At 40.0% G+C, this 11,115-nt stretch overlaps 3 protein-coding genes across 5 annotated transcripts; 2 read left to right on the top strand and 1 right to left on the bottom strand.

The window, feature by feature from the left end:
* Positions 1 to 185: 185 nt before the first annotated feature.
* On the top strand, positions 186 to 3,759 carry LOC121983871 (pentatricopeptide repeat-containing protein At4g02750-like). 3 transcript variants are annotated; one of them, XM_042536541.1, is made up of 3 exons: positions 186 to 755; positions 894 to 2,223; positions 3,513 to 3,643. In XM_042536541.1, the coding sequence occupies exons 1-2, from the start codon at positions 246 to 248 to the stop codon at positions 1,920 to 1,922; spliced, it is 1,539 nt and encodes a 512-aa protein (XP_042392475.1). In that variant the 5' UTR covers positions 186 to 245; the 3' UTR covers positions 1,923 to 2,223; positions 3,513 to 3,643. The 3 variants fall into 3 exon arrangements, with proteins under 3 accessions (XP_042392475.1, XP_042392474.1, XP_042392473.1); XM_042536540.1 differs by having other exon boundaries at positions 186 to 2,219; positions 3,513 to 3,759; XM_042536539.1 differs by having other exon boundaries at positions 186 to 2,223.
* LOC121983872 (tryptophan aminotransferase-related protein 4-like) lies at positions 2,677 to 4,458 on the bottom strand. The gene is made up of 4 exons (XM_042536542.1): positions 4,058 to 4,458; positions 3,546 to 3,986; positions 3,070 to 3,353; positions 2,677 to 3,008 (listed from the first exon to the last, which is right to left on the bottom strand). The coding sequence occupies exons 1-4, from the start codon at positions 4,438 to 4,440 to the stop codon at positions 2,800 to 2,802; spliced, it is 1,317 nt and encodes a 438-aa protein (XP_042392476.1). The 5' UTR covers positions 4,441 to 4,458; the 3' UTR covers positions 2,677 to 2,799.
* A 1,294-nt stretch (positions 4,459 to 5,752) lies between these two features.
* On the top strand, positions 5,753 to 7,617 carry LOC121987192 (cytokinin riboside 5'-monophosphate phosphoribohydrolase LOG-like). Its single transcript, XM_042541089.1, has 7 exons — positions 5,753 to 5,936; positions 6,173 to 6,270; positions 6,368 to 6,398; positions 6,846 to 6,945; positions 7,034 to 7,104; positions 7,175 to 7,318; positions 7,387 to 7,617. Exons 1-7 carry the CDS (start codon positions 5,811 to 5,813, stop codon positions 7,456 to 7,458), a joined length of 642 nt encoding a protein of 213 aa, XP_042397023.1. The 5' UTR covers positions 5,753 to 5,810; the 3' UTR covers positions 7,459 to 7,617.
* The last annotated feature ends 3,498 nt before the right edge of the window (positions 7,618 to 11,115 follow it).

Raw genomic sequence — 11,115 nt, 5'->3', positions numbered from 1 at the left:
TATTATTTTCTTCCAAAATAGAAAGTCACTGGAATAATACTAAATCATTTCTTTATTCCTTTGAAATATTCTAATTGAAATAACTAAAAAACAATTATAAAATATTATTTATATTTTAATAGCACTTAATATAAATAAATAGGGTGTTGGTAATTAAAGAAATTAGGGGCGCAAATTGAGAAAACTTAGCGGCGTGATATTTCTGCTGTGGACTTGTGTGTCATTTTTAAACTTGGAGAGGCTCCATGTCAAAAGAGCACGCGGCGTCTCCCTCCGGCGTTATGGGAAGCATGGTCTCGCGCTCCGGCAGACCTTGCGATATCGCACGCCGCCTGCTACGCAGAAGCAACGCCACTTGGTCCCTCACGGTCTCTCAGACGAAGTCGATCACGGCGCACGGCAAGTCCGGTGACGTTGACAAGGCCTTGGAGCTGTTCGACCAAATGCCCCACAGAAACCTGGTCGCGTACAACGCCATGCTCTCCGTCCTTATCGATTCCGGACGATTGGATTCCTCCTTGCAATTCTTCTCCAGGATGCCTCTCAAGAATTCCAGGTCGTACACGTCGATGATCACCGGGATGGGGAGGTCCGGTCGCGTCAGGGAAGCGCGACGGCTGTTCGATTCGATTCCTTCGCGCCACCGCAATGTGTTCGCTTGGACAGCCATGATCTGTTGCTACGCTCAGAACGACGAACCTCTCCGAGCCGTGAAGCTGTTCACGGACTCCTACGGCGATTTCTCCCAGTCGAAGGTGGCACCCAATTCCCATACTTTTAGCCTTCTGCTCAAGTCTTGTGGTTCCTTGAAATCTCTCGTATATGTGAGGCAGTTCCACTGTATGATAGCGAAGATTTTGGACTTAGAAACGAAATGTTGCATCTTTGTTCAGAATGCTTTGGTGGATGCATACGCGAAATTGGGATGCTTGATCGATGCAGAGCGTGTCTTTGGTAGGATGAAGTGGAAGGATTTGGCTTCATGGAACACCATGATGGACTGTTACACCCACAACTTGTTATTACATCAAGCTTTTGAGATCTTCAACTCGATGAAAGACAAGGATATCCTTTCATGGAACATTATGATGTCTGGTTTACTTGAATCTCGTCGTGGATTAGAAGTTCCAAATCTATTCCTTTCTTTGTCAAGATTATACCCGGAGAGTAAGCCCAATTCATCAACGTACAGCATAGTCTTATCTGCATGTGCTACTCATGCAATGCTCGAATTTGGAAGGCAGATACATTCTTGCTCTTACAAAATCAGTTTATACCCATATAATATTTTTGTTTCCAACGCCTTGGTCACCATGTATGCCAACTGCGGACTGATGAAAGAAATGGTGGAAGTGTTTGATGAATTGCCAAACAAAGATGTGGTTTCATGGAACTCAGTGATACAAGGTTTTGGGCAGAATGGGGAAGCTCGAGAGGCCCTGAATTTGGCAAAGAAGGCGTTAGATTCTGGTATGTTTAATGCGAACACCTTTACTGCTATATTCACCAGTTGCAGCCATGGTGGCTTGGTTATTGAAGGGTTGGATTACTTTAACTCCATGAGGAGGAAATATGGCATAGAACCAAATTTGGATCATTATGTTTGTGTAGTAGATTTGCTTGGAAGAGCTGGCATGGTGAAGGAAGCTAATGATCTGTTGGGAAGCATGCCTTTTCCAGCAAATTCTGTTGCATGGTCAACTCTTCTCAATGCATGTTCGCTACATGGGAGCGTAGACATTGGCAGAGTTGCAGCACGAAAACTGCAGATGATGGAGCCTGGAAGTGTAAAGAGCTACCTAGCACTGGCATCTGCTTATAACAGGACTGGAAATGAAGGGGCTTCTTCGAAACTTCTTGATCCTATAGTAGAAAACCATACAGTAAAGGAACATGGATCCAGTTGGGTTATCAAAATGTAGAATCTTTCATGGAATTGAACTGTCATCCCACGTCTGCTGGTATATAGTTCGAGGAATGGATATAGTGTGTGATTTACCATTGTACATGTTACAAGGAATATGTATTGTTCAAACTCACAGAAGAAATTCATCTTACAAGGACTAAAAGGAGAATTGGAACGATTACTTGATGGAAATAAAGATGTTGATTGAGAAATATTTGTTTGGCTTCTGGCATGTCTGAGGAGATTCAATAGAATTTGCACTTCCACAAAGCTTGAAGTTTGGGTTTTCAAGGAAAATCAGGTTCATCTTTTGGTAGGTATGATATTCCTTTAGAAGAAATTTTTCATTAGAGTTCCATTAGGCATGATGAATGTTTTATTTTGTTGATTTCACTGTCGAACTTGCAGAGTCTCTGTTGTTTATTGTGTTTCTTACAAAACAATTCACAAATCTACAACAAATAATCATGTCATTTGCAGAATTATCTAGATTGTTATGTTAGCTAATCGATTTTCTTCAGGGCTTATGTTAGTTTCAACACCAGAAGAGTAGGAAAACTGAAGTTACTCACCTGTTGGGAATTTTGATAGTGTCTTAGTAGAACTACCTTTGCATGGATGAAGATAAATGGCTAGATAGGTCTGCCAAGCAAAAGACTAACAAAGTTAATTTTGGTATTTGATAATTTTGCAGCAACACTTTGGAAAATAATGTAGCTGGAAAAACTAGAGCAACCTTGCCGTGACTTATCTGCATAATTCCATGAACATTTGAAGAAAGCATTTACTTATTCCATCAAACAAACTGTAGTTCCAAAGGTAATTAAGTTCAAGTTTCAGCTCAAAACAATACATGTACACAAACTTGAAATTTATTCTGATTTTTTCTGGCATCATGAGGAGGAAATCCATTCCTTAGAGACCATAGCTTCCATTCTCATCATGAGCAACTCAAAGTGGTCATTTGTCATGCAGAGGTTTAGGCGAGTGTAGCGGTTATCTCCTTCAAACAACTTACCAGAACCCGATATGATGTTGAATTTCCTCATAACAGCTTGACAATCCTTATCTTCATCCATCTCACACTTCAACCAAGCATAAGCTGCATTTTAAGAGTGTCATAAACTCTAACAATTGACATGAAACTGCATTGTATTAGTTACCTGGGGTAGGATCTCGGACCGTTTTGAAATAGCTACAATAGTTAGGAGAGAATGGATGAAGAGAGAAGCGATCAGATGTTGCGAGAAGCTTATGCAATTGGCTCCACCTTGCCTTCAGAGTAGTGTAACCAAATTTGAAGATGTCTCCTGCTCCCTTCTCCGATATCATCACTTTGATTAGCTTTAGAACTCTTAGTTGAGTGTCAGGAGAAACCATCACGGCATTCGAAGTCATATATTCTGCAGCTCTCTGGTATATTTTCTCATCTTTTATTGCTGCCCACCTGCATAGAAAGTGAAAGCACAGCACAAAAACCAGTTTATGTCATTGAATTTCTACTTACAGTCTTTGAATTACATAAACCAATAAATTTGCTGTAGCAAAGAAGTTCTACTAGTTCTTCATTTTTGTGATTACTAACAAACAAGAAAACACTTACCAGCGATCTGATTGAAAAGGGGGAGATTGAACCTACCAGAATCCAATGCCGGCGTGGCCCGTGATCTTGGATATGCTAAACAGCATAATGCCTTCATCTGCTGGTGCCGCAATGGGGTAATAATGAGGCCAATAGTAGGAACGGTCAAAGATCACCGGCGATCCACCATCGCCTTCTCGAGCATTTAGCGAAGTAACATGCTCGACAACATTTGGCGGAGTTGAGGAGTTGTTGTTGGCAGAGACAGCGTGAGCCAGGGCATTGAGGAGCTCCGCCGGATGAGAACCGAAGACGATGAACTTTCCATCGGTCATTGCATTGGAAGCCGCTTTGTGAAGGAGATGAATGTGCCTCTCTATCTCGCCAGAGATGATCCTGTGGCTGTCCCTGGAATTCATGGAATGCCATCCCGGCAACACCACTGAGCTTCCAGCTGCGTGCTGCTTCCAAAATGGCTCCAGGAAGAGAGAATCCTCTCTGTGGAAATAGATAATTCCTAAATATTCACCGATTTTTGATTAAATTAGAAAAATTAAGGATTAAATTACCCGTCGGCGTCGACGGCGCAGTCGAGCACCGGCCAGGAGCAGTCGTCGCCAGTGTAACAGGCTTCGCATTCGCATACCGGGGTTTCACCACTGAGGACGAAGGCGCGTCCGTGGCCAGAGCATCCGGCGGCGGCGGCGGCCTCGGCCTCCGTGGTGGCGTAGCGGGCCCAGCCGGGGGCCGGCTGGTGGAAGGAGAGGAACAAGTAGCTGGCGAAGAAAACGTTGAGGAATAAGGAGAAGAAGAGTGGGAGGAGGAGCTTCAGCCCCGGACGGCGACGCCTGCGGCCGCCGGAGCTGGGCTGTGACTCGGCCGCTGCCACGGCGGTTGAACTGGAAGCCATCGTCAACTTCAGACGTTTGCTTGAGCTTCCGATCTGATCCATTAATTACTCATTGTTTCATTACGCAAAGTTTTGAAGAATATTCCACGTAAGGATATTCCTTTTTTTTTCTCTGGCTATTGCGATAAGATTTCTAAGTTGTTATCCAGATTTATTTTGGAAGTCGGTAGAAAATTTTTATTGAATAGAATGATCATCTTAGACTAGTCAATAAAATTAATTAAATTTATCATTTTTTTTCTCATTTTATTTTTATATAAATATTTCATATAAAAAATACCAATTACAAATATTCTGAATTACTTATTTACACTATTTTACTATTTTATTAAAAATCTCCCCCTTTACTAACTAATTTTGGTAAAGTTTAAAATGAATTTACGTTAATATCCTTTTTTCTATTCACACTAAAAATAATTTCAAAATTTATTAGTAATTCCACAAGCAAAATAATCAGTGATCTAGAGTTCAAGACTCAACTGCGACGTATTATTATGAATTTTTTTATCATTAATTTTTTCTAGTTGTTTTATATAAAAAAAATATAATTTTCTTTAGTCCCATACCTTAGAATTGACAATGTTAAGAAAAATATATTTTTTTTAGTTTTTTTTACTAAGATAATTATAATATTAAATTAAATTAATTTTTTTCGTATGGAAGCTTGTTATAGTAATTTGTTGTTGGTATTCTCTAGGGTCACCCTTGCATTATTGTACTATTGCATGAGTCTGATGAATCTTATCCAAATAATTAATTCTTCATTCTGAACGTGCCATTCGAAAATCCAAACAATTCGAATTTTCAAAGATTCAAATAATTTAGATTTTTAAAAGTCAGGTATTTTATCCTAATGACTCTACTAATGACTCTACTTTAGTATTTTAATACTAAAATTCTTTAATTAATATAATTTAATTATAAAAGATATTTCAATATATTATATTATATACACGACGTATGTACGATCACTAGTAAAATAAAAAATTCATCTCATTTTTAATATGAAGATTCTGTAAATAATAAAAAAAAATAATAATAATTTGGAAAGCCATTCGTTCACACGATGAAACCGGTTTATTTTTTAATCAACTAATAACGGCCGACATATGAATAATACGGAGATATATATAATAATAATAATAATAGTGACACCCGCCACGTTAGACCGCTACCAACCGCCACCGCTCGCGCTCATTAGTCAACAATGCGCACGTGATCCGCCGTCAGATCCATTACCAAATCTACCCCTTTTTCATTAGATTTAGCCATTCAGCCCCTCCCGACAGTAGCTTCGATATACGCTATTAATTTACATTTTTTCCTTCTTGTTTTGTTATCTTCCTCTTCGCCTATCTCCTATAAATAGTGCAGGGCGATCGAGATAAACCTACTGAGAATCAAGGTAGGTGATGGAGGCAGAGAAAGGGAAGCAGGAGGAGAGATCTAGGTTTAAGAGGATTTGTGTCTTCTGTGGAAGTCAACCGGGGAAGAAGACAAGCTACCAGCAGGCTGCCGTGGAGCTCGGAAATGAATTGGTAGCTCACCATTTTTTTTTCCAGTTTTTTTTCAGAATCATTCAAATTCAATATATAGTTAACGCATGTACCTAATTACGATATCTGCAGAATATATTAACTACATGTTTCCATTTAGTGATCAAATTACTGGTGGTTTAATTTTTATTTCTGAACAAAAGTTTGAGTTTATGATCTAGCTATATTCTACTGTGAAACATCATGAGTGTTTGATGCATGGTTTTTATATCATGTAGGTGAAGAGTGGCATTGATTTGGTGTACGGAGGAGGGAGCATTGGATTGATGGGGCTTCTTTCTCATGCAGTGCATGATGGTGGTCGTCATGTTCTAGGGTTTATATTCTCTCTCTCTCTTCCTTCTCTTCTCTTCATGGTCTCTCTTGGTTTAAGGGTTTCATAAATTTCTTTTAGTTTGTTCTCTTTTGTGCAGGGTGACCACGAGTTCTTTGTTGCCAAGCGAGGTAATTAATGATACATATATGTGTTAAATTTTACTCTATCCATAATATGAATTGAAGGATTAAAATTAACGATTTACTATTTTGCAGGGTTGCAAAAATCTTGTTTGGATACTTTTTCTTTCATTAATTTGTCCATTGAAAATGCTCCAACTGGTCTTTTGTTTAAAGAGATTCCAAAAGTAAATGTCTTTTTAGTCAAAATTAAACATGAAGCAACGTTCCACATATTCCTTGGAAAAAAAATCACAGAATCTTGTTTTTTAATGTCGTTGGACGGAAAGGATGGTGTGAGAATTCAAATTCTTTTTTCATTTCAGTTTGTTCTTCGGCATCTATGCTTTTCTTAACATGTGGTTATTGTTTGTAACTAGCACTCTCTTAATTCATTGGTATTTACTTAATTTCGTCAGATAATTAATCAGATTTGTCTCATTGATCCAATTGCAGTTAACCGATCAGGCTGTCGGAGAAGTGCTGACTGTGGCCGATCGGCATGAACGAAAAGCCGAGATGGCGCGCCGGGCAGATGCCTTCATTGCACTCCCTGGTTTAATTTAATTAGTGTTCACTCTTCTTTGATCTCCTTAATGAACTAGCCCTCTCAGGCATGCATTGATGTGGTTCTTGTTCTATAGGTGGATATGGAACGCTCGAAGAACTTCTTGAAGTCATTACATGGGCTCAGTTAGGGATTCACAAGAAACCGGTAAAGTTGATTGTATGATTTCATTCTATATATGATCCATTCTAAGTATGTTCTGTTTGCAAATTGGCAGGTTGGGCTGCTAAATGTGGAAGGTTTCTATGATTCTCTACTGTTGTTTATCGACATGGCCGTCGCGGAAGGGTTCATAAGCGAGGCTGCTCGGCACATCATCATCTCCGCTCCGTCGGCGAAGGAGCTCGTCGGAAAGTTAGAGGTAGCTAAGAAGTTGGTAATTCAGTTAATAAAGATTGAAATAATAAACCTTGAAATGAGCTTTTGCAGGATTACACTCCTCAGTATGAAATAAACTTGGTTTGGGATGCCGATGACCAGCCACTGAAACTCACCCTTTGAGATACAAAATCTATTGGATCAATCATCTAGTTTTGCTCTAGCCTGTTTGGTTATGTTATATGTATACACATGAGTCAAAAATATGGGAATAAACTATTTTGGGAGCTTGTTAGGTTTGAGGATCTATAGATGAAAGCGATATGAACACAGAATGTCATGTTTCCAGCTTTAATTATGGAGTGTTTGGTGTTGAATATTGGCAACAGATCGTTCGTGTTTATTCTTTGTCGGCAACATGATTGATTTAGCCTGGAAAACGCTTGATTGATTTGAGGCGTTCGGGTTCCTCAGTCTGCGGAAATGGTTGGATTGATCGAGGGCTTTTGAGGTGTTCAGTTTTGGTTTTATGTTGCAGGTGGTCAAATTCTTGAACAATTACTGTTTTTGTTTTTCGTGGTTTTAGTTTGACTCCATGCACAAGAAGCTGATAAGAATGCATATATAGTCTGGATAGGGACGTGGAGAATGTCTTGCACAACATATATATGTTCATCTCCTTCTCCTCTTCTTCTTGGACAAGAATGATAGGTTCCGTCTCATGCATATTAATAGAATGCCCCATTGTGGTCCCATTCGAGTCAGCAAGGTACCATATTTAATCATTGAAGGTAGACTGAGCCAAGCAGCCGAGATAGGAATGGAAAAGGAGATTGTGAAAAGGAAAGAGAGTTTATTGTGTTGTGGGGGAGTCTAGTCTTCCGTTGAAGGTTTTATGATATTATAATATATCATTGAAGTTATATATATATATATATATATATATATATATATATATATATATATATATATATATATATATATATATATAGCTGAGATAGGACGCTTATATATAGCTTCTTTCATGTTCGAACGTCGGGACATGTAAGAGGCGCTCAGGAGTATGTAGAGTAAGGATGTGAATATATATATATATATATATATATATAGAACTTGTGTGTTGCGGCGTGTTTCTTGTGGCTGCGTGCGGTGAAGTTGTCGTGGCGCTGCCACTGCCACGTCAACCAAGGCAATTATACAAGTTTGTCGCGTAAGGAGTGGGAACAAAACTCGGCCAACCCTAGCCGCCGCGAGTACCCTTCTGTCGTGCGAAGTTCACCCTGGCCCCGACCTCTCCCCTCTCCTGCCGCCGCAAGTCCCCTCTTGCCGCGAGCCCTAGCAGAAGTGTCGAGCTCTCCCTCTCTTCGGCGACAGGTCCTCTCCTGCCGCGAGTCCTAGCAGAATCGGCGAGCTCTCCCACTCTTCGGTGACAGGTCCTCTCCTCGGAGCCCTAGCAAAAGCGCCGAGCTCTCCCCTCTCCTACTGCGTCCTCTCCTCGGTGCCCTAACAGAAGCACCGAGTGTTGGATCGTGAATTTCGATAGAGGGGGGGATGAATATCGATAAAACTTTTCAAGTACGAGTACGCAGTGGAAAACAAAAAGAGAGAGCACGGCTAACAAAGTCGAGTTTTTTGGTTCAGAGCCTTTAGGCTGATGATGTCCCCTTGAGGAGCTCATAAGGATTATCATGTAAACTCTGCAGGTGGACTTAATCTGGCATAATAATAAAGTTGAGTGGTACTACTCTTGGAATCATATATTAATTAATTGAGTTGTCAGTAACTCATTTAATTAACGGACATACGATATCTTAAACACAGGGAGATTAACACACTCATGATAAGAAGGAGCTCATATTGTAATATGGGTTTGGTGCTGTAGTTCAATAATAACCCTTTAGTGGTATGAGTTATTATTGATGGACTTAAGTTGCGTGTTCGAGCCGAACACAGGAAGCTCAAGCTCATTAGGAGACCTAAACCAATTCCTCCTCTAGGTCCCTACTGTAGCCTCTATAAAGCCTCGCATCCACCAACAGAATTTGGTTATAAAAAATCAAAGGGAGATTTTTTCTAAACAAAATTCAGATATAAAAAATCAAAGGGAGATTTTTTCTAAACAGAATTTGGATATAAAAAATCAAAGGGAGATTTTTTTTCTAAACAGAATTCTGTTATTTTTCTTTCTTTGTAACCGACGGCAAGGGTTATAAAAAGGCAAGGCGGCACCCCCTTAACTTAACACAATTCTCTTCTCCTCCTTGTGGCCGGCGCCCCTTCTTCCCTTGCTAGGGCTGATGCCCCTCCCCCCTTCCTTGCTTAGGATTGGCGCCCCTCCTCAGTGCTAAGGGTCAGCGCCCCTCCTCCTTACTAGGGTCGGCGCCCCTCCTTGCTAGGATCTCTTGGTGGGCGGCGGATTGGAGAAGAGGAAGAAGAGAAGAAGGAAGAAGATTAGAAGGTACCTCATCCTAGAGCTTCTTTTTATGGCCGGCGGGTTGGAAATAAAGAAGAGAAGAAGGGTGATTTTGTCTTGGTAGATTATTGTCCACACGACGTCCAAGAAGAGGAGAGGAATACTGAAGATCAAAAGATCTTTATCTACAAAGGAAAGGTACAACTAGTTCTTTAATTCCGCTGCGTAATTAGTTTAGTTTTCTTTGTATCGATCTTGAATACCAACACAAGAGGTCAACGATCTTGTACTTCAATCAAGGTGTGCTTTGATCCATCAAGAACTTGCTTGATTGATCAAATACATGTCTGATCGAACATGTGGGTTGCTAGGAAAAATTCTGTACTACTATAATTTTTTGTACAGGGGAATTTAAACAAAACGGAATTCCAGTGCCCTTCATTATCATGCATAAATTTCCTAGGGATATGATTTACATTGACCATATTTCTATCATGATATCTAAAGCCAAAATTTTACATGGGTAAATAATGAAAATTATTCCTAGCATGCATGGAAGTATAAGAATTTAAATTCGAATTACACTTCAAGTTAGGGTATACCTCCCTTACCCTTGAAACTCCCCCTCGACTTGAGCTCCTCTTCTTCTTCTCTCACTTCTTCAATTGCTCAAACTTCTTGAGCTCTCCCTTCCTTAGGCATTTTGTGTGGTAGTGTCCCATTTCTCCACATGTGAAGCATCTAATGTACTTTTTCTCCTTCTTCTTCTTACAACTCAAATTAGATTCTAAAGAAATTGAATTGAGTTTAGGAGATACCTGCTTCTTACCTATTGACATCTACTCTTGTAGTGCCCCTTCTCATTGCATCCGAAGCAAATGATGTGATCTTTTGACTTCACTTTGGTGGAGATGCTCACTAGGTTGATTTCCAAGACTTCTTCTTCTTCTTCACTTGTCTTGGAATCTTTTTCAATTCTTGAGGATGTAGATGATACGTCCTCATCCTCCTTCTCCTCCTCGGATGTTGAGCATGGCTTAACTTCCAGTTTCTCCACCTCCTCTACTTGAGCAATTGGACCTATTTCTTTGGGATATTCTTCTTCTTGTGTAGACATAGGTTCTTCCCAAGGAACCTTCTTTATCTTTCTCCACAAATCGTGGCCATTCTCGTATTCAGCTACACGGCTCATCACCTCATTAGGCAAAATATCAATTAAAATTGATATTACCTTTGAATTTATTTTTGCCCGTGATGTTTGCTCTTCCATCCAATATCGCGGTCGGAGTTTCTTCCCTTTCTTGTCTTTTGGGACTTCTAACGATTTTTTGACCACCATCATGGTGTCTCAATCCTTATTGAAGAAGACCTCCATCTTCATCATCCAATATGTGATGTCCTCTATGCTTCCTCCTTTAAAGTTCGGA

Source organism: Zingiber officinale, chromosome 5B (genome assembly GCF_018446385.1).
Source record: "Zingiber officinale cultivar Zhangliang chromosome 5B, Zo_v1.1, whole genome shotgun sequence".
NCBI classification, from domain to species: Eukaryota; Viridiplantae; Streptophyta; class Magnoliopsida; order Zingiberales; family Zingiberaceae; genus Zingiber; species Zingiber officinale.
This window is presented reverse-complemented; position numbering and strand designations above follow the sequence as displayed.